General features: G+C 42.3%; 1 protein-coding gene across 1 annotated transcript in view; it reads left to right on the forward strand.

The window, feature by feature from the left end:
• LAMA2 (laminin subunit alpha 2) overlaps positions 1-23,024 on the forward strand; it is a 1,492,466-nt gene that overhangs the window by 1,329,406 nt on the left and 140,036 nt on the right. Inside the window, 1 exon segment of the mRNA XM_029596813.1 lies at positions 8,348-8,481. Coding sequence (XP_029452673.1) covers positions 8,348-8,481 — 134 coding nt within the window.

Below are 23,024 nucleotides of genomic sequence, written 5' to 3' on the forward strand. Positions count from 1 at the left end.
TATGTGTGGGCGGCCCGCTAGTCGCACGCGTGGGTGGGGAATTTTACAAAGCAACGTGCAGAGACATGAGTAGGGCTTCTCCAGTTCCCTATACCCCTATCTAACCTTCCTAACTTTCCGCCCCTCCTCCCTGACCTCTACCCCCTACCTAACTATTAGCGGTTTTTTTGTTTTTCTACTTACTTCAACTTTGGAGTTGAAGTAACCTGCGCGCACATCCCCAGTACAGCATCTAATGGTGCTGTCCTGGTCCACCCCTTTGGAGAGGCCCAGCACTTTTGCGTGTACCGGGATTTAAACGTGTGGCCGGGCTCTTTCTAAAATGCAGGCGGCATGCACAAGGCCTGGCCACGCACGTAAACCCCGAACTTTACGCGTGTAGCCTTTTTAAAATCTGGGCTTTAGTTCCCAAACAAAAAAAAAGGGAACTCGTATTTTCCAAAGTATAATGAAAAAAATGATTTTACAAGGTGTCAGCAAGCCTGTCTGTGTCCCTATAAACAACACAGGTCACTCAGTCTTTTTTCTTTCATTCACCCTGTATGCCTACATTTATTTTGTTGTTGCATATAGAAATGACAAAAAATCTTTTAACACCCATGCAAAAATTGTTGCACTGGAGGTGGACCCTTGGCCTGGTGCAGCATTGGTACAGCCCTCTGGTCGGTCCTAGAGAGTGCCTGCCACCAGGAGACTGAGCACAGAAGGAGACAGAGGCAACTGGAGCTTCACCAATAACAGTCCAGGGTTTCCGCAGGTTAAGCCCTTGGGTACTTATCCTGCGAATAAGTACCCAAGACTTAGGTGGGCCTCTGGTGGTCTCCCGGAGAGATAGCGGAGGGGTGTGCCCACCATGAGCAAGGGTGCACGGCTGATGCAGAATGGATGGACCAGACCTGAACTGGAAGTTCCAGAGACCTCAGGGAGGTAGCAGTTCAGGAAGGTTCTCTGGGCGAGGCAGGCAGCGCCTGCGGGTCTAGTCAAGTGGATGCCATGGTTAGTTTCCAAGCAGGTTGGTCTGGTAGTCACAGTAGGCCAGAAAAGAGTGTCCGAGTGAAGCGCAAGGGTCAGAGCCAGAGTATCAGTCCAGGAATAGTCAGCCAAAGCAAGGGTCAATACCAGAGTCAGTTCCAGGCGGCAGACAGAAGAATGGTCAGGCAGGCAGTGGTCAGTTCCAGGCGGCAGACAGGAGAATGGTCAGGCAGGCAGTGGTCAATACCAGAGTTCAGTCTGAAGAAGTACTACCTGAGAAGGATACAGGAACACACGGAGACACAGGGAACGAAGAGACGCTGGAACGAAGAGACGCTGGAACAGGAGATGCTGGAACAGGAGACACTGGAACACACGAGGCAAACTAGTACACCAACGGTGTCGACCCGATTCCCAAGGCGAGGCTCTGGGGACTGGGCCTCACCTTTTATACTGATATCATGTGAGGTCATCAGCGGGCGCCAAGGACTGGCTTCCTGTGCTGGGCCCTTTAAAGGGCCGCGTGGTCTGTGCGCACGCGTCTAGGGGCAGGGCCAATGCCATGGAGGACGCCGAGCACAGACGTGAGGAGTGCCGCGATACTGAAGGCCTCGATAGGCCTGGAGACTCCCAGGGGTGCCGTGGATGGGAGGCACTGGTGATTGCTGCGAGTGAGGGGAAACTGGAGCTGGTAAACGGAAGCGCTAGGTGAGCAGGCCCGGTCGCGGCGCCAACGCGGCTGGGACACACAACAAAAATGCAAGTAAAATATCTCTCAACCAATCACAATATCCAGCCCAAGTCCAACACGGCCAACGTTTCGCATAACTGCTTCTTCAGGGGCATCTACATTCCACAACGCATTGCTATTTTAACAAAGGCACAAAGAGTCGGTTTTATAATTATCTGAAAAACATGAAGCAATTGGTTTTCACATTTGAATGAGCATAATGTCTCTCAAATTTTGCAAAATGGAGAGCCTTGGAAAGGAATGGCATTCTCCTCATGCTGAGCTTTAAACACAGAACAGCAGTGCAGGACTTTCATTTCCAGGCAAGGCTGCCAGGTTGGTGAACGCTTGACTTCCCAGACCAGAGCACCAGCATACAGGGACACTGCCCTGACATCAGGAGGAAGTGCTGAGGGTTAATTTCAAAAAGAGGTGCCCTGCATCACTGCTGGTGTGCACTGCCTAATCTGCGTGCCAAAGAGGTGCACCTCTATGTTCCTGTTTGGGCTCACAAATTGACTGCTCCCGCCGAACTCCTGGTTTTGCCCTTTTTCTTTTCGTTATGGGTAAGAGGAGAGGCTGGGTTCGTTCTGACCCTCTGCTCTTTCACAACGGACTATCCCTCAGATTTTTTCAGGGCTTCCAGCTTCTTTGGGACTTTACTCAGGTTCCCTCGTTACTGGTGGCAAGACTGGGACAGTGCTGGGCCAACTAGAGGAAAATACCACTCTTAATCCTGAGCACTGCATACTTCCCTCTATGCCAGTATTCCCAGGGACTTCTTTAGGGGCTGTTGGATCAAAGGATGTCCCTTTGGAATTATTACCACAATCTCCGTTGGATTCCACTCTGCAGAGTGCAACTAATATCACCTTGAATGATGTTTGGCATGCCATCGTTACTCTGGAAAAGGCAATAAGTAAACATATGGAGGACTTTGATTCTTCTATGGTTTCTTTAATGGTGCATTGCTCTGACTTTCAAGCAACTCTTGGTGAACATGAAAAGTGATTAATAAGTTTAGAAACCCATGATTTACTATCTCAGGAATATAAAATGGCTTCTACTAAAGACAGTTCCAGCATACATAAATGCCTTGAATTGTTTGAAAACTGATGGAGAGTTTTAAATCTTCAACTCTTAAATTTTCCTTAACTTCTTTGATTTCTCCATGTGAACTTATTGCCAAATATATGAGAAATGTTTTAGGTATTTCTGAAGAACATACACCTTCTCTTGTTAAAGTATGTTACATTTATCCTAAAATGGTTTCTGGGGTTGATAATCTTGATTCTTCACAAGTTTATTCTGGTTCATTTAATTTGACAATTTTTTTGGAGCAATCCAATGATAAAATAGATGAGCGAGCAAATTTATTGATTCAATGCTCCTCTGCGAATGAGAAAAATCTTATTATGAAGCTTTTCTTTTCAAATAAAGATCCTCTTTTGATGGGGTATTAAATACATATATTTCCAGATGTTTGAAGAGTAGAAGAAAGTCATTTTTTCAGTTTAGGGAGTCTGTTCTTGCCTTAGGTGGAGAGTTTTTCTTATATTATCCTTCTAATTATTCCCTTAAGTTAGATGGGAATAGGTTCATATTTTATGAGCCTAATCAATTAAAGGCATTATTAGATAGCAGAATAGCTTTTGTCTCAGCCTCAACTCCAGGGTGATTTTGTTTAGTTGTTGTTGAGGTTTAAATTGAAATATGCAGCCTTTTCATTTCTTTGTTATTCCTATTTCATTGATGATGTTCCAGAGCCCTGCACCCAATTGTGGTTTTACTACAGACAATATGGATTACTTGTGAATTGTTCTCTTTTTATTAAGATTTGTATTTCTTACTGGATCTCTGTAAAGCTTTATTGCTTGATGTTTATTGAAATAATAGAAATTGTTTAAAACAAACACAGAACAGCCGATAATGTCCATCATGATGACATCAGAAGATGCTGGTTAATCTGAATCAGAGACCAAAAATTAGTAAGAAATTGCCACATAAAAGTGCTAATCACAAAAATAGGGTCACAAAAAAACCATTAAAATCATTCAGGATTAAGGCCCTTAAGTCTAACTGTATGGAGTTTATATCCATCGCTGTTCTAAGAGTAACAATTTAATGTCCATGTTCCCTCTCCACCAATTTGGAATCAGCTGATTTATACCATGAAATCGAAGATCATCAAAAGAAGGTCAAACTTATCGCAATGTGTCACTTAGCGGTGCTACAGAGCGATGGAGACTCAAGTTGGAATAATGTTCAATCATCCTGGTTTTAATAGTCCACTTAGATTTGCCAATATAAAACTTCATGCATGGACACTGTATTATATGGATGACCCCAGCAAGTAGTAGAGTGTCTTAAATGTATTGTGAAATTTGGCAGTCGGACCAAATAAAGATGATGTGTTCAATGACACATGACACACTGAGCAATTACCACAAGGCTTGTGTACTGCTGGTGTAGAACTTGTTTCTATGAGAGTATGTCTATGAAAATCAGGAAAACAATTATCATGTAAGTTATTGCCTTTAATATAGGCTATCCGTGGTAAATCTTAAAAATCTCATGTATTTGATAGACCCTCCGATGCCTAATAATAGAGGATCAAATATCTCTTACTCTCGATGAAAAAGGTAATAAGTCATACTTTGCTGCTATGGTAGAAATAGCCATTCACGATGTCTATGCTTAGCTCATGAATATGCTTTACGGACACAGGATACAGGACAACCCTGAGTTGGAAAACGGGCTTTCATGGCTTTAGCTTGTGTGTGATACTCATAGACTCCGCAACCTGAAGAATTGACTTAAAGGCAAGCTTTCCTGCAACACATGTGGGTGAGCACTTTCAAAATGAAGTAAAGTGTTAGAACTTACAGGTTTATGATAAAGAAAAGTAATGAAACCTGAGTCAGGACTAGACATATAGTGGCGTTCTTTTTTTTGTAACAATGACCTTGACCACACAGAATTCAAATACTTTTTTGACACATTTGTTAGAGATTACGATGACTAAACCTTTTTGCATTTAATCTGTGCTATACCAAAAGGTTCATGAAACAGCAGTTGGTGGCCACCATGGCTCCCCCATTTAGCAAATTTTATATGGGATTTTTTGAAGAACAGTGGTTATGTTCTCATCCATTTAATCTGCATTTGGTAAAGTGGAAACATTTCATTGACAATATCTTTTTACTGTGGAGAGGTCCTAAATCATGCTTGATTATTTAAGATTGGCTGAATTAATTGGATTCTCATTTGACATTTACTACCAATATTCAAGCTCCATCAGATAACTTTTTAGATATATGGATTCACAAGACTCAGTCGGGTTTTATTACACAAGCAGACATTCACTCATTGGAGGATCTTACAAATACATGAGATTTTTAAGGAATTACCAAAGATAGCCTATACTATGGGCAGTAATTTACATGCTAAATTGTTTTTTTTAATGATTTTCGTATACTTTCATAGAGCAAGTTTTACACCAGCAATACACAAGCCTTGAGATAATTACTCAGTGTCATGTGCCATTGAATACATCATCTTTATTTCTTCCATTTGCCAATTTTATGATCCATTTAAGACACTCTAGTACTTGCTTATCTGCTGGGGTCATCCATATAATACAGTATCCATGCATGAATTTTTAAGTGGACTATTAAAATCAGGATAATTGAACATCATTCCAACTTGGATCTCCACTGCTCTGTAGCACCGCTAGTGACACACTGCGATGAGTTTGACCTTGTTTTGATGATCATCGGTTTCATGTTATAAATCAGCTGATTCCAGATTGGAGGGGAGGGAACATGGACATTAAATTGTTAGGTTTAGAGCAATGATGGATATACGAGGGTAAGTCAGTAAGTCACAAACATACATGGGATTAATATTCATGAAATTTATTTAAATGCAAAAGATGAATTATTTACTGTGAAATATACAGAATATAGTCACAAACAGTTTTTCTGGAAAAACCAACTACTTTTCAACGTAATCGCCGCAAACATTTATACATTTGTCCCAGCGTTTGAAAAGTCCGTCAAAACCTTCTGCATAAAAGTCTTTTGGCTGGCATCGTAACCAGCGCTTCACCTCTTGTTCCACTTCTTCATCGCTGGTGAAATGTTTACCACCGAGATGGCTTTTCAGTTTGCCAAACAAGTGAAAATCCCTGGGTGCCAAATCCGGACTGTATGGTGGATGTTCAAGAACTTCCCAGTGCAGGTTTGCAATTGTCTGACGAGTCTCATTCGAAGTATGTGGTCTGGCATTATCATGAAGAATCAGCACTTCTCTTTTTTCCAGATCTGGGCATTTTCTACGATTAGCTCCTTTAAGCTTTAATAGAGTAGCACAGTTGGAAGCCGAATTAACAGATTCACCATGCTTCTGAAAACTGGTTAAGAGTATCCCATCTCGGTCCCAAAACACAGTCAACATCACCTTTCCTGCAGAAGGCACAAGCTTGAACTTTCTTGGTATCGGTGATAGTGGATGCTTCCACTGCATGGAATCGTGTTTCACTTCTGGTTGATAGTGGTGCACCCACGACTCGTCACCAGTAACAATACGTGCCATCACTGATTCACCTTTGTTTGCATAATGGCAGAGATTTTCCAAACAGACACCCATCCGGTTGTTCTTATTGCCTTCGGTCAGATGTTTGGGAACCTATCTTGCTCAGACTTTGCAAAAGTTCAATGCATCGTGCACTAAGGAATATGCTAATCCATGAGAACACCCAATTTCTTTGGCAACTTCGTCAATTGTTACCCTCCGGTTAGCGCGAACCATCTCTTCAACCTGCTTCCCAGTTGCCTCTGTCGCAATCTCTACAGGTTGACCAGGTCTGGTTTCGTCATTCATGTTGGCACATCCTTGTGCAAATTTATCGGTCCAGTTATAAATTGCTTTACGCGAGAGACATTTCTCTCCATATACTGGATACATTTATTTAAGAATGTCTTTTGCCACTAAGCCCTTAGCCCATAAAAATCGGACAACAGCACGTTGTTCTTTGACTGTACAATCTGTCAACACAGCAGCCATTTTCCTTCTGTACACAGCCCCTGCGCATGCACAGTTTAAATAACTATTTATGTACATAAGCACTTGTAAGGTGCTGCCATCTATGGAATATGACATTACAGATATATGTTTTATTACTTTAGTAGAGAGATTTGTGACTTACTTACTGACTTACCCTCGTATAAACTTAATACAGTAACACCTGAGGGACTTAATGCTGAACGATTTTAGTGTTTTGGGGGTTTTTTTGTGACCTTTACCTTTTTTTGCAATCAACCTTTTTATGTGGCGATTTCTTACTCATTTTGTCTCTCCAATTCAGATTTACCAGCATCTGACTTCATGACACTGTGGACGTTATCGGTTGTTCTGTGTTTAAAGCTCAGCATTTGGAGGATGGCATTCCCCCTCAAAGCTCTCCATTTTGCAAAATTTGAGAGATGCTATTCTCAAATGTGAAACCCAATGGTTTCATGTTTTTCAGGATAATTATAAAACCAACCCTTTTTGCCTTTGTTAAAATAGAAATGCGTTGTGGAATGTAGATGCCCCTGAAGAAGCATTTATGCGAAACATTGGCCAGGTTGGACTTGGGCTGGATATTGTGATTGATTGAGAGATTTTTTTACCTGCATTTTTGCATGGGTGTTAAAAGATTTTGTATGACATTTCTATATGCAATAAAAACTTTAGGCATTCAGGATGAATAAAAGAAAAGATTGGGTGACCCGTGTTGTTTATAGGGACTCGGACAGGCTTGCTGACACCTTGTAAAAACACTTTTTTCAAGATTCCTTGGTGGATTGTGAGTTCCCTTTTGGAATTGCCAAGAGATTTGAAAACCCACGATTAGAGCCAATCCCCCCTACTCTCTGGCTAAATTTTGTCCAAGTAACTCATCACTCACATAAAATTTAGCCAGATGAAAAAGAGGCATTGCAGGGGTTTGGTTACATTTCAGCCAGTGAGCACTGATATTCAGCTCTACTTAGATAAAGTTAACCCTGTAAGTTTGGCTGGGAAAATACGTACCCTAAAGTTAGCAGTTGTGGATAAGCGCTGCTGATTATCCAGGTAAATATCACTAGTCCGCTGAATATCTTATCTACCTGTGAAAGCTGTAACTGTACAACTTGGCACAACTCTTTACTGGCAATGTCTTTCAAGCTCACACCAGTCAGGCTGCAGAAGTAGATATTTAATTACAAAATGAATTTTTCAAGATTCAAGAAAATGTTCACATCATTTGCTTTGTCAAAGCCTGTTCAAATGTTTTCAAATTAAGATAAAAAAAAAATTAAATTATTTTTTAAATGACACAACAAAAGTTTTACTTCCATTGTCCTATTGGGAGGATCTTTAATCTTAGTAAGAATTTATTTCTCAGTAATATGGGTTGCTGAGAGTAGCCATATCTGATATGTTAGAATTATATTATAAGTATCACTATACCCACACTGATATTCAATACAACTCATTTGTTTTCGAGGTCAAAAACAATTTTCTAAAATTGGTTAATGTATAGTCATCCTCAGTGCCATTCCAAAAGTAATTTTTTTCCTGATCAGTTCTGAAAATGTTAAAATTTTCATTCACTAGACTGACTTCTTGGCCATAGAGATGCGTAAAGGCAAGGTGAACTTCCTGTGGGATGTAGGATCTGGTGTTGGACGTGTAGAATATCCAGATCTGAGCATTGATGACCAGGTTTGGTATCGAATTGAAGCTTCAAGGTAAGTTCGGAGTCAACATGCAGATAGTTTCCATCAGAAATTTGCTACAGGGATAGGCCACTCCAGTCCTGGGGTGCCACCAACAGTGCTGGTTTTCAGGCTATCACAGTGAATATGAATGAGAAACATTTGCATGCACTGCCGCTATTGTCTGCACATATACTTCATGCATATTCATTGTGGATATTCAGACCTTTTTGCAGCACTTGAAGACTGGAGTTTCTATTCCTAGTATAAGATATGTATAGATAAGGTCATTTTTATACCCCAGAGGGTGCTTGTAGGCCTGGGGGTAGAAAGCAAGCACATTTCCAAACAGAACTACTCACACAGCTTCCCTTAGAAAATTCAGAGCCAGCTGGCAGCACAGGTAAGTTAGTACCTGTGAACTTTGCACCTGCTTTTCAGCCATCAATGAAACATGGGGATTTCCAAATGATAATCCCTGCATGTTTTCAGCTGCTTCTGCCCCTTTTTGGCACAAGAAAAAGCAGCATGGGGTGGATTTACCCACAGGGGGAGGGAAATTTTCAGTTTTCAGTTTTGAAACTTGTCCTCAGAATGTGCAATTATTTTGCATTAATAAAGATTTTATTCTCACTGAGCATTTTCTAGAGCTCATGAGTTGCAAATTTAGTTATGGAAACTATTCATGAGGGAACAGTGAGAATCAAACTAGAAATGTGCTGATTTTCAGATCGCAAAAGGCGCAGGGCCAATCTCAACTACTGTTGCAAGCACTCCCATTTTTAGATTGCGGACTTGAAGCATGAAGTAGTGTGCACCTAATCTTTAAGCATAATTTTGTGGTCTGAAAATTGAGTTCAATAAAACACTAAGCCACCTGTCATATTAGCATGATCATCTGTTACCTGGAGCAGTTCTTAGACTGCAAAATCCCATTACCAGATTTATGATCTCAAAACCAGAACATGCCTAAAAATACCTGAACTGGGCCATACTCTCGCAAATCACTGATTTCAGAATGCTAATCTTGGTTTTTCTATATAAAAAAACAGTAACTTACTAAATAACCAGAATCTATGGTTCTTGTGCAATGTCTGACCTTTATTTTCCTTAAAAAATGCACTTATATTTACTTCAAATGTTGCTGTCTCACATAATTTTGGCTTTACTGTAATTGGCATGGCATTTTTTTCAGGTCAAAAACCAATGAATGCAGTTGACTTCTAGCATCAATCTCATCTGATTAAGTCACAGATGGCATCACTGCATTCTTGTTTCAGAACAGTTCTAAACAGGGGGGATACAGAAATCAAGTTTGCTGTAATACCATAATATAAAATATAATTTTTAAAAGCACCAATTGAATCAGAAACTTTTCAAACTCACAGCCATATATAGGAGTTAGTTAACCCATTTGAAGGCCAGAAAGGAAGCCATGGTGAATAGGTCTTCAGGAGAGTCTGCCAAATATTGAATACACTATCCTCAGTTTGGAAACAGGCTCCTTAGGAGATTGAATGGTGGTAAATAGACCAATAATCTTCTATGATATACTGTATATAAAAGGTTTATATCAGTTGGTCAATCAATCAGTCACAATGTCATATCTGTGGCCACCAGCTGGCACCCAGAACAATGAAAGATGCACTGTGCAAAGACAATATGCTCTGTCTGCAAAGGCCTGTCTCACACACACACACAGGCGTACAGGTATACAGGCACCCACACATACATATGAAGGCAGACAGAGATGCACACAGGCTCCCCAAACATGAGCACACACACAGGCACAGGGAGAGGGATCTTCAAACACGCAGATGCACACAAAGGAGCACACACACAGGCACACATTTACACAGGCTGTTATTGACCAGACAACCCAATCAAAGCCTGATAATGTTTAATATGCTATCTGTGAAGCCCTGTCTCTCATGCTCCCACACACACAGGGACAGTTGGGCATAGAGCATGCACACAAGCTTGCATAAGTGTACACTGGCTCGCATATGAGTGCAGGCACACACAGAGGCAGGCACAGGCAGACACACACACATATCCACAAGGCAGACACACACACACACGCATACAAATGCATGCACAGGCAGGCACATATACAAAGGCACAGATATACAGAGGCATCCATACACGCACAAAGGCTCAGGCCCCCATATCCACACAGGTGCACTCACATAGGCTGTTACAGATCAGACTACCTGAGCAACAAGATGCTTTCTGCTTAGTGAGCCTTTAGAGAAGGATTGTATGTAGATGCTTCTCTGAAGTATAGAACTCATTTTCCTCCTCCTTCCAATGTGCAATGCAATAAATTTAAATTTGTGAAAGATTAAATATTTTCCTGATAGTATGTACACATAATTCATGTGCACAGTAACACAAAAATGCAGTTAGAAAATAATGTTAGACTGTTTGTTACGTGGCATAAGGAAAACTAAATTGCGTGTATACGACAAATAAGTCAATGTTAAGTTTGTTGCATATGCATTCTGCTGATTATCCCATGTAAATTAGCCAGATAAGAAGTAACAACTCTAGCTGAGGTGCAAAAGACTATCTACTTTTGCCAGACTGCTCATTTTCATCCCCTTATCAATCTTCCCCATTATGGGGGAAAAGAACCATGTTAATTTCATGCAGCCAAATTAAATGTAAGTATTGTTATTTGAAAATAAAGGTCATCTTTATAGATTATATCCTGCGTAGTATGGCAGCCTAGCTCCATTTTTTTTCACAACAAGCTGGTCAAGCCCCCTTGCAGTCCTGAAAAAATGTACACATCTAGAGCAGTCTGCCATGAATTAATGAAGCCAGCTGGTCCCTTAGGACAAATGTGACTACATCCTTTCTGTCAACAAACCTGGCACAAATGTTAAACTTAATTTAATCTGCAAACAACTCCCCAGGCAACACCACTACATGAAGCCACCAGTAGATCATCCACAGATTGCCCATAGCAACCAAATAATTACTACACTGGAATACAGAGATCCATAGTTTTCCCAATGATATGTTTGTCTCATGAAGATGGCGAGAAAAGGCCACATAAAAGACTGTGATAGGATCAGAAACATACAGAGATTGCAGCCTTTTATTTCCTGTCAAACTGCACCTTCCACTGCCTACCACATGTGCAGAGAGCTTGCAAATTACATTTTCTGGTTCAAATATGGAGTTTAAAATAGCGATGAGTATTTTATTTGTGTGTGTAAACTGCTTTGATTTGAGGTGGATCAGATTTTCACAATCCAGGAGTGGCATCGTATTCACGAATCAGAAAGGTAGATCAAGTAACTTTTCTTCCAGTGTGTAGTAAAATACAATGGAAGAAGTGCACTTAATCTGATCACTCCCACCACTGGGGAACAGATATTAGTAAGCGAAAGCCAAAGGCCAAACTGGAGGCTAGGTGGTAGTGCACAGCAGAGGACCTGGGTTCAATTCCCAGTTGAGGTTTTCCGCTTCCTGGACTGACCAGGGCTAGGGATGCTGTGAAGGCACTCAGGGCACCCGATTCCAGTCCTGGTTCCGAATGAGCTAGAAACTCACTGGAACAGGAGAAATTTACTAGGTCAAAAGAAGAAAAGGGAAAGTCATGCTGAAAAGCTGTCTCTTAATGGGAGAGCCATGGGGAACCCAAGAACTAAAGGACGGTCAGCAAAGCAAAATATACTAGAACGCATAACAGATGACGGCCGAAAAAGACCAAGTGGTCCATCCAGTCCGCCATTTATTCCTGCCGGTCAAGGCACAGGACTATCTGTGGGGGTATACTGTTTATCAAAGATAATATTTTTCAGTTTCTTCATTTTTACTCCACCCTCTTAGGTAGCTAAGCATGCTAGGTGCCCTTTCCTCCCATTTCCAACCACAAGTTGCCACCATAATCCAAACAGCCAATAACACCAGCACAGATGTTAACTGAACATGTATTAGTTTATTTCATTTGTATTCCGCTTTTACAGGCATTTTCCTATCCCCAGAGGGCTTATAGTCTAAGGCCTAGATTCACAAAGCTGCAGTATTTTATAGCAGGCGGAGCCCAATATCAAGGGGGTGGGGGGCGGTCCCATTGTAACCGTCTCTTTTTAGTCAGTAAGGAGGTCCAGACAACTGATCCGTAAAGATAGACTTTTATTGCCAGCAAGATGCAGCTAAGACAAAGGCTCAGTACAACTGCATGTCACGCCCCCTTCGGAGCAAACTTTTATGCACTTTACAACTCTTATCTTTCACACATGCGTTCTGGTTTTTGCTGAACAAACATTTCACAAATTGCTGAACAAGCATTAGCTAGCGTGGTCCTCTAGTAGGTGTAGCTTATGATCAGACTATTGTTTCGTCATTTAATTGACGTGTTAGACATTTTACATCGGCATTCGTATTAATACAATACAAAGTATTATTCCAAAATGGAGTTACGTTACGTTACGCTAAAAGTTAGTGCGCCACTGCGTCACTACGCATTACGTATCATTTGTGTTGCAAATATTAGTACGTTCAAGATGGCTGTGCGTTTCACTGCTGGCATGATTAGTCGGAGGATATTCAGTTGTTCGTTCGTACTTCAGGGGGGGTCACGAAATTGAACTCCTTCATTCCCCCCTTTGATACTTCAACTCTGAAGAGAAGGCAGAAGTATCACTTTATATCTGAAGAGTAACTGAAATGACAAATAGGAATTAATACTGGTGACATAGAATGTGAGCCCTAATATGTTGTTAGTTCGTTGGTTGCTTCACGGGTTTGAGACGGGTGTTTGTATGCTAATGCCAGAAGTCTAAGAAGTAAGATGGGAGAATTAGAATGTATAGCAGTAAATGATGACATAGACTTAATTGGCATCTCAGAGACATGGTGGAAAGAGGATAACCAATGGGACAGTGCTATACCGGGGTACAAATTATATCGCAATGACAGAGAGGAGCAGTCGGGAGGAGGTGTGGCGCTTTATGTCCGGGATGGCATAGAGTCCAACAGGATAAACATCCTGCATGAGACTAAATACAAAATTGAATCTTTATGGGTAGAAATCCCTTGTGTATCAGGGAAGACTACAGTGATAGGGGTATACTACCGTCCACCTGGTCAAGATGGTGAGATGGACAGTGAAATGCTAAGAGAAATTAGGGAAGCTAACCAAATTGGTAGTGCAGTAATAATGGGAGACTTCAATTACCCCAATATAGACTGGGTAAATGTATCATCGGGTCACGCTAGAGAGATAACGTTCCTGGATGGAATAAATGATAGCTTTATGGAGCAATTGGTTCAGGAACCGACGAGAGAGGGAGCAATTTTAGATCTAATTCTCAGTGGAGCACAGGACTTGGTGAGAGAGGTAACGGTGGTGGGGCCGCTTGGCAATAGTGATCATAATATGATCAAATTTGATTTAATGACTGGAAAAGGAACAGTGTGCAAATCCAAGGCTCCCGTGCTAAACTTTCAAAAGGGAAACTTTGATAAAATGAGAAAAATTGTTAGAAAAAAACTGAAAGGAGCAGCTACAAAAGTAAAAAATGTCCAAGAGGCATGGTCATTGTTAAAAATACCATTCTAGAAGCACAGTCCAGATGTATTCCACACATTAAGAAAGGTGGAAAGAAGGCAAAACGATTACCGGCATGGTTAAAAGGGGAGGTGAAAGAAGCTATTTTAGCCAAAAGATCTTCATTCAAAAATTGGAAGAAGGATCCAACAGAAGAAAATAGGATAAAGCATAAACATTGGCAAGTTAAATGTAAGACATTGATAAGACAGGCTAAGAGAGAATTTGAAAAGAAGTTGGCTGTAGAGGCAAAAACTCACAGTAAAAACTTTTTTAAATATATCCGAAGCAGAAAGCCTGTGAGGGAGTCAGTTGGACCGTTAGATGATCGAGGGGTTAAAGGGGCACTTAGAGAAGATAAGGCCATCGCGGAAAGATTAAATGATTTCTTTGCTTCGGTGTTTACTGAAGAGGATGTTGGGGAGGTACCCGTAATGGAGAAGGTTTTCATGGGTAATGATTCAGATGGACTGAATCAAATCACGGTGAACCTAGAAGATGTGCTAGGCCTGATTGACAAACTGAAGAGTAGTAAATCACCTGGACCAGATGGTATACACCCCAGAGTTCTGAAGGAACTAAAAAATGAAATTTCAGACCTATTAGTAAAAATTTGTAACTTATCATTAAAATCATCCATTGTACCTGAAGACTGGAGGATAGCAAATGTAACCCCAATATTTAAAAAGGGCTCCAGGGGCGATCCGGGAAACTACAGACCGGTTAGCCTGACTTCAGTGCCAGGAAAAATAGTGGAAAGTGTTCTAAACATCAAAATCACAGAACATATAGAAAGACATGGTTTAATGGAACAAAGTCAGCATGGCTTTACCCAGGGCAAGTCTTGCCTCACAAATCTGCTTCACTTTTTTGAAGGAGTTAATAAACATGTGGATAAAGGTGAACCGGTAGATATAGTATACTTGGATTTTCAGAAGGCGTTTGACAAAGTTCCTCATGAGAGGCTTCTAGGAAAAGTAAAAAGTCATGGGATAGGTGGCGATGTCCTTTCGTGGATTGCAAACTGGCTAAAAGACAGGAAACAGAGAGTAGGATTAAATGGGCAATTTTCTCAGTGGAAGGGAGTGGACAGTGGAGTGCCTCAGGGATCTGTATTGGGACCCTTACTGTTCAATATATTTATAAATGATCTGGAAAGAAATACGACGAGTGAGATAATCAAATTTGCAGATGACACAAAATTGTTCAGAGTAGTTAAATCACAAGCAGATTGTGATAAATTGCAGGAAGACCTTGTGAGACTGGAAAATTGGGCATCCAAATGGCAGATGAAATTTAATGTGGATAAGTGCAAGGTGATGCATATAGGGAAAAATAACCCATGCTATAATTACACGATGTTGGGTTCCATATTAGGTGCTACAACCCAAGAAAGAGATCTAGGTGTCATAGTGGATAACACATTGAAATCGTCGGTTCAGTGTGCTGCGGCAGTCAAAAAAGCAAACAGAATGTTGGGAATTATTAGAAAAGGAATGATGAATAAAACGGAAAATGTCATAATGCCTCTGTATCGCTCCATGGTGAGACCGCACCTTGAATACTGTGTACAATTCTGGTCGCCGCATCTCAAAAAAGATATAATTGCGATGGAGAAGGTACAGAGAAGGGCTACCAAAATGATAAGGGGAATGGAACAACTCCCCTATGAGGAAAGACTAAAGAGGTTAGGACTTTTCAGCTTGGAGAAGAGACGACTGAGGGGGGATATGATAGAGGTGTTTAAAATCATGAGAGGTCTAGAACGGGTAGATGTGAATCGGTTATTTACTCTTTCGGATGGTAGAAAGACTAGGGGACACTCCATGAAGTTAGCATGGGGCACATTTAAAACTAATCGGAGAAAGTTCTTTTTACTCAACGCACAATTAAACTCTGGAATTTGTTGCCAGAGAATGTGGTTCGTGCAGTAAGTATAGCTGTGTTTAAAAAAGGATTGGATAAGTTCTTGGAGGAGAAGTCCATTACCTGCTATTAAGTTCACTTAGAGAATAGCCACTGCCATTAGCAATGGTTACATGGAATAGACTTAGTTTTTGGGTACTTGCCAGGTTCTTATGGCCTGGATTGGCCACTGTTGGAAACAGGATGCTGGGCTTGATGGACCCTTGGTCTGACCCAGTATGGCATTTTCTTATGTTCTTCTTATGTTCTTATTGGTGTCACCCCCCTTTGTAGCCCGACTTACCCCAACAACACGGTGGCTCCATTATGGCATTATGGTAATGCTTAGAGGTTAGTAGTTAGGTACTCTTTATCAGAATCAGTATCTGAATCATTGTTAGTGTCGTAGTCAGAAGAATCAGATGAAGGGAATGTGGAGACAGACACATACTTATTAATCATCATGACGTGAGCAGCTGCTCGCCGATCAGCAATATGTTCAATCATGGATCGAAGATGTCTAAAAATAAGAGGGAGACAAATAGGAAATAGAATGCAGGTGAAAACAAGAAGTATCAGAGGAAAGAGGAGTTCTTTAAGGCCTGGAATGGAAGTGAGCCAGTTGGGTAAGGAACCTGTCCAGTCAAGGATTCCAGTCCATGTCTGCACTGGTACATGTGCTAGGCGAATCATTCGATCAGTAATCTCCTCAATGACTTTACTCTTGTCATCTACCTGTAAACAACAGTTAGAAAGATTAAATTTGCGACATACACCACCTTCCTGGGCTAGGAGGTAGTCTAAAGCCAATCGATTTTGGTAGACAGCTGTTAGAATTTTAGTGTTTTGCTTGGCTAAGATGTTGAGAGCCAAGGCAGAATCATTTGTCAGGAGTTCCAGTACTGCTTGGAGTCGTATAATTCGATTGAGCATATAGATAGGTGTTCTATATCCATAAGAACCATCCTCAGCCCAGGTGGCCGGACCATAGTATTGTACAATTCGTTCAGGAGGCCACTCCTGATCTTTCCAATCTCCTATGGATACTTTAGGAGTGCTTCGGCGTTTGTTAGGTCTCATGGGACTGTATACTGGAACTCCTAAGGTTTCCCCAGCAGTGATGGGAAGTAGGAAGAAACTTGGCCGAATTGTAGCCAAGAAGCAAGTTCCATACCAGCTGGTTGGTAATTGTTCATAGGCTCTTCGTCCACATACATAATAATAACCATCTGGAGCATTGAAAATGGTAGTAGCAACGCCAGCAGCTGTCCATGTCTTGTTCAAAGTCAAGTCAGTCCAGATGGGAGTAGGCATGGTAGAATTTTCAGTCTGCCACCATGTCTGGGTGGTAAGGTTGGCAGTAAGAACTCCTGGAGAATTTCCAACAGGCACGGTATAGATGCGTGAATGTTGTCGAGAGATACATAGTCTGCCAATAACATCAGTCTGTAGTGCCCACTCATATGGATGAGATTTACGGTTGTAGGTTACAGTAGTATTTAAGGTGTTAAGATCAGATTGGAATGTTTCCTTGGCTTCCCATGGCCATTGCTCTCCTGTATCTGTTCCTCCACATACAAAACAGTTCTTGACTTCGAGAGAGAGAGCTATGTTTTCTGCCAAATTGACAAACAGGTTTTTTATTTGTTGAGAAATTGTATGTTTCTTTAGTTCCTCAGTGGCATGGGATATTTCATCGAAGAAGGATTGATAACCCACCACAGTAGTCTGGTGAATAATTGGACGAGGTTTGTCTCTCGGCTGAGTGATGGTAATGTAGGTCATAGGGTCTTTTCCAGTTCCGTCGATACCAAATCCCCAAGTATCTTGCCAAGGGAATCCTTCACTTCTTAGAGGCCATTGTATAGATACTGTATTACCATGTACTGCAGTTAACCGTCCTATTCCGTGGCAGCCATGGTAACCTCCACCGGTGTAATCACAAACTAGAGCCCATCCTGACAGCGTCAGGTCCCCTCCGCATGGTAGCCAACTGGATGGATTAGCTGCACGGTTGTATGGGCAGAGGTATTTGTGATTATAGACATAGGAATTTCTCCAGGCTTGAGACCCACAATGGAGTGCATTTGGGTGTTTATCAATGGCTTCACAGGCATCGAACGTTAGTGTGACAATCGTTTCACTTCCCATAAGAACCTTAGTGGAGTTGATGTAGTACAAGATGCCCTTGCCTTCTGGGACAATACTTGATGTGTAGCTCTTTGGTAGACCTGCAGTGAGGGTGATGTTGTAGTACTTTGGAGTTGTTGGGGTATGACAGATGACTTTGCCAGTTTCTAGACATCGATGGAAGGATTGATAGCCTTGGGTAGTATTCAGGGCACATGCAGGTAGTGTGGCACAGGAAGTTGGTGGTTGAGATTGGTGGATGATTGTTGAGACGACTTGAAATCCAGTTTGAGTAGTAGTACGAATTAGCTTGATACATTCGGTGCAATTCTTGCTCAAGGACAGGAAAACAGAAGTAGTCGGTGTACAGAAGAGTAATAAGTAAATGCAGAAGATGGATGCAACGTATATCTTGGAAGTCGGAGTCTGCGACATTGCTTTATGACGTAAATGGTTGCATTCCTAAGTAATGGATTCTGAAAGGAAGGAGAGAAATGGACATATTAATATTCAGTTGCAGTTACTGATATCTTTTTACTCAGGACTAGCATTGGGCCTGCCTTGGGTGAATCTTAATTTGTGGTCTCCAATCCTGGAGACCTGCCAGTTGGCTGAAGCTGGTTTGAGACGTGTCCAATGAATCCATGAAGGACATCCAAAAACTTTGACAGCTGTCGGAGTAGTTAGCAATACAGTGTACGGCCCTTTCCATCGGGGCTGAAGGGAATCAGACTCATCCCAGTCTTTTATCCACACCGAATTCCCGATCTGGTATGGATGAATCGGGGTTAGCAGGACTAATGGTTCAGTGTCGCAGGTGTAATTTTGAATCGCAATAACTGTGTTATATAGTCCTTTGAGTTGGTTACTGAGAGACATTTCCCCTTGTATTTGCAGCGATTCAGGAAAAGATGGAAGAGGTGGAGGCCTTGCGTACATCATTTCATAAGGTGTTAAACCCGACTTCCGTGGAGTGCATCGGACATGTAGTAGAGCTAATGGCAGGATGTCTGGCCATTTAGTTTTTGTTTCCTGGCATAATTTAGCGAGCTGATTTTTTAGTGTCCTGTTAGCTCGTTCAACTGCTCCGCTACTTTGAGGTCTCCAGGCGCAGTGCAGATGCCATTGGATGCCCAGAATTTGACTCAGGCGTCGCGTGACTTCACTGGTGAAAGCTGGTCCATTATCTGAATTAATCTGCCGGGGTAATCCGTATCGTAGTAGAAGTTTATGGAGAAGCAATGACACTACTTCTTTGGCAGTCTCAGTTCGCGTGGGTATGGCTTCGATCCATCCGGTATAAGTACAGATAGCTACCAGCATTGCTTTGTATCTTTTTGAAGGAGTCATGTGGGTGAAGTCGATTTGACAAACTTGAAACGGAGTTGTTCCTCGCAGTATATGTCCAGGGGCTGGACCAGGTCCATTTCTGGGATTGTTCCTTGCACAGGTCACACATTGATTGACAGCATGTTTAGTTAGCTGAAAGAGTCTATTAATGTAGTAAGTTTTTGCCAACAGTGTTGCTAATGCATCTCGACCGAGATGAGTTTTATTATGGGCTTCTCTGACAACAGTCCATGCCAGTGCGTCGGGTATCCACACCCTATCTTCTTGTACAATCCACCACCCTTCCTGCTGATGAAATTGTTCAGTTTGTGCCCAATCATTTTCTTCCGCTGAATAAATGGGGGTTTCATTCTTGAACTGTAGGAGTGGGCAAGTGGGAGTTGAAGTATGTGGTGATTGCACACGTGCTGCTTCTTTCGCAGTCTTATCTGCCCATTGGTTTCCTTTGGCAATGGGATCTGTTCTCCCTGTATGGGCTTTACAATGCATGACAGCTACCTTCTTTGGTGCCCATACAGAGTCCAGCAATTGATGTATCTCCGATGCATTAGCTATTTGTTTCCCTTCTGCAGTTAGGAATCCTCGTTCCTTGTATAAAGCTCCATGCACTTGGATCGTAAGGAAAGCGTACTTTGAATCAGTATAAATATTTACAGTTTTTCCTTCTGCCAACTGCAGAGCCCTTGTGAGAGCAATTAGTTCAGCCTTTTGCGCTGATGTCCCTGGGGGTAGGGGTTCGGCTTCAACAATGTCGTCTTCAGAGACTACAGCATACCCAGCGACCCTGATTCCATTTATAACCTGGCTGCTTCCATCAGTGAATAAAGTCCATGCTCCTTGCCAGGGTTGGTCGCGTAAGTCGGGTCGGCTGGAATGTACTGTTGCCATAATTTCCCCACATTTATGTTTAACTGAAGTGGGGGTTGGGAGTAAAGTTGCAGGATTCAGATTTTTACTGTCCTGTATTTGAATTTCTGGAGTTTCACATAATAAAGCTTGGTACTTTACAAGACGTGAATTTGTCATCCATTTTGGCCCATGAGTTTCTAGTAGTCCTTGGATAGTATGAGGAGTTGTTACTTGTAAAGTTTGTCCAAATGTTAGCTTAACAGCTTCGGGTATCAGTAGACATGCAGCAGCAATGCTTCGGAGGCATCCCGGCCATCCTTTTGACACATTGTCCATTCCTTTTGACAGATATGCAACAGGTCGTTCCCATGAGCCTAAGGTTTGAGTCAATACCCCGATGGCCATGCCTTTTTTCTCGTCGACGAATAAATGGAATGGTTTCATCACATCTGGCAATCCTAAGGCAGGTGGTTCAATTAAGGCTTCTTTTAGTTGACGTAAGCTTGCCAGTTCGTTTCCTTCCCACTGGAAGGGTTGAGATTCTGCTTCTTTCCCCCGTAGCTTGTCGTATAGGGGTTGGGCAATAACTGCATAGTTAGCAATCCACAGCCTACAGTATCCTGCAGCTCCAAGAAACGCCCTGAGTTCCTTCTTACAAGTGGGTACAGGTTGACCTCTTATTGAACTAGTGCGAGAAACTCCCAGACAACGGGTTCCTCCATGTATTTGGAAGCCTAAATACTCTACTTCCAATTCACAGATTTGCGCTTTCTTTTTACTTGCACGATACCCTTTTGAGTACAACGTCTTTAGCAGCTGAAGAGTGGATACCGCACATTCGAGGTACGTCTCTCGAAACAACAGAAGGTCATCCACGTATTGTATGACTGGCCCATACTTTACTTGATACATCTTTAAGTCTTTTGCCAGTTGCTCACCGAACAGCGTAGGTGAGTGCCTAAACCCTTGAGGCAACCGAGTCCATGTGTACTGCTGCTTTACTCCAGTATCTGCATCTTCCCATTTGAAAGCAAAAATCTTTTGACATTCCTCCGCCACCGGGACGGAGAAGAAGGCATCTTTGAGATCAATGACACTGTACCACTTTGATGCAGGAGAGACTTGAGCCAGGATTGAGTACGGATTTGGGACGAGGGCTACTAGATCTGCTACTTGACTATTCACTTTTCTTAAGTCTTGTACTGGTCGATAGTCATTTGATCCAGGCTTCTTTACTGGCAACAAAGGGGTGTTCCAAGCAGATCAGATTCGCCGGAGAATGCCCAAATCATACAATCTTTGCAGGTGTATCTGAATTCCTTGTCTGGCCATATACGGAATGGGGTATTGAGATTGATTTATCACCTGTGCATTCTGTTTCATCTCGATCCAAATAGGGGTAGCGTTGATGGCTATTCCTCCTGGGTTTTGTTCAGCCCATACTTTAGGTATATTGTCCATTAGCTGTCTGCGCTTTTCGTTGAGGACGGTGTTTTCTCCATATCGGTGCGTAGTGGTATGTTCAACTATGGGGAGATGTAATCTCCATTCTTCTTGGAGTGGACAGATGAGAGAGACTGGGTTATCAGCGAAGGATGCTCTTATTTCTCCTGTCGATTCAAATTGTAAGTTGGCTCTTAATTTACAGAGAAGGTCTCTCCCTATGAGGGGAACTGGGCATCCCGGAACGTAGAGAAACTGATGGGATACTAATTGTCCTCCCACTCGAACCTGTCGTTTCTGGAGAAAGGGAGCGATAAGTGGCTTTCCAGAGGCCCCTACAATAGAGATATTTTTCGACGTGGGCGTGGTAATAGCGGTAGTCATGACTGATCTTTGTGCCCCGGTATCTAACAATCCCTTAAATGTCTCAGTCCCTACTTTGATTTCTACTAAGGGATCAAATGGAAGAATTCCCTTCTCTAGTCATGCTTCACTACTGTCTTCGCCAGAGGTTTCTCCTACAGCCATCTGCCATTCAGCTTCCTTTGGTTTGGATGGAGTATATCCTTCCTGCTTCATTTGCAGGGACTCTGGGCATTCAGACTTCCAGTGTCCTTCTTGTCTACAGAATGCACATTGATTGGCTCCCAACGGCATCCTTCCACCCCTAAACGATCCTCCTCTACTTGCTCGTCCTCTGGGCGGTCCCCTCGAGGGTGACCTGCCCCTTCCTCTCGGCCCAGGATATCCCTGATAGTGCCTGGCCGAGTTTCCAAAATTCGTTTCTTCCAGCGCTGCGGCTAACAGACTAACACTTTCTCTTAACTTTCTACTTTCTTTCTTTTCCTTCTTGTCTCCGTCTGGCTCTCGGTTTACATAAACTCTGTCAGCCATGGCTTTTAAATGGCTAATAGTCATTCCCTCAAATCCTTCTGATTTCTGTAACTTCCGGCGGATATCGGGACAGGATTGTCCGACAAAGCTCATCACTATGACGGACTGACTCTTGGGGTCCTCTGGGTCGAATGGACTGTATTGCCGATATGCATCCATCAATCTCTCCAAAAAGATTCCGGGAGTCTCGTCTTTTCCTTGCACCACGTCGTGGATCTTCCCCATATTCATGACTTTCTGTTTTCCTTTCTTTAGAGCTCCGAGAAAGGCGACTTGATATGCAGCAATGCGGGCTCGCCCTGCAGCCGTCTGGAAATCCCAGTTGGGATCGGCGACAGGGGCATGCTCTCTCACTACTTCATCTGGATTACCGTCTGACCCGGCTCCCAGCCGGGCTGCTTCTTCCATGTTTAATTGTATTTGTCGGCGTTCTTCAGTG

This window comes from Rhinatrema bivittatum, chromosome 3 (assembly GCF_901001135.1).
Source record: "Rhinatrema bivittatum chromosome 3, aRhiBiv1.1, whole genome shotgun sequence".
In the NCBI taxonomy this organism is placed as follows: Eukaryota; Metazoa; Chordata; class Amphibia; order Gymnophiona; family Rhinatrematidae; genus Rhinatrema; species Rhinatrema bivittatum.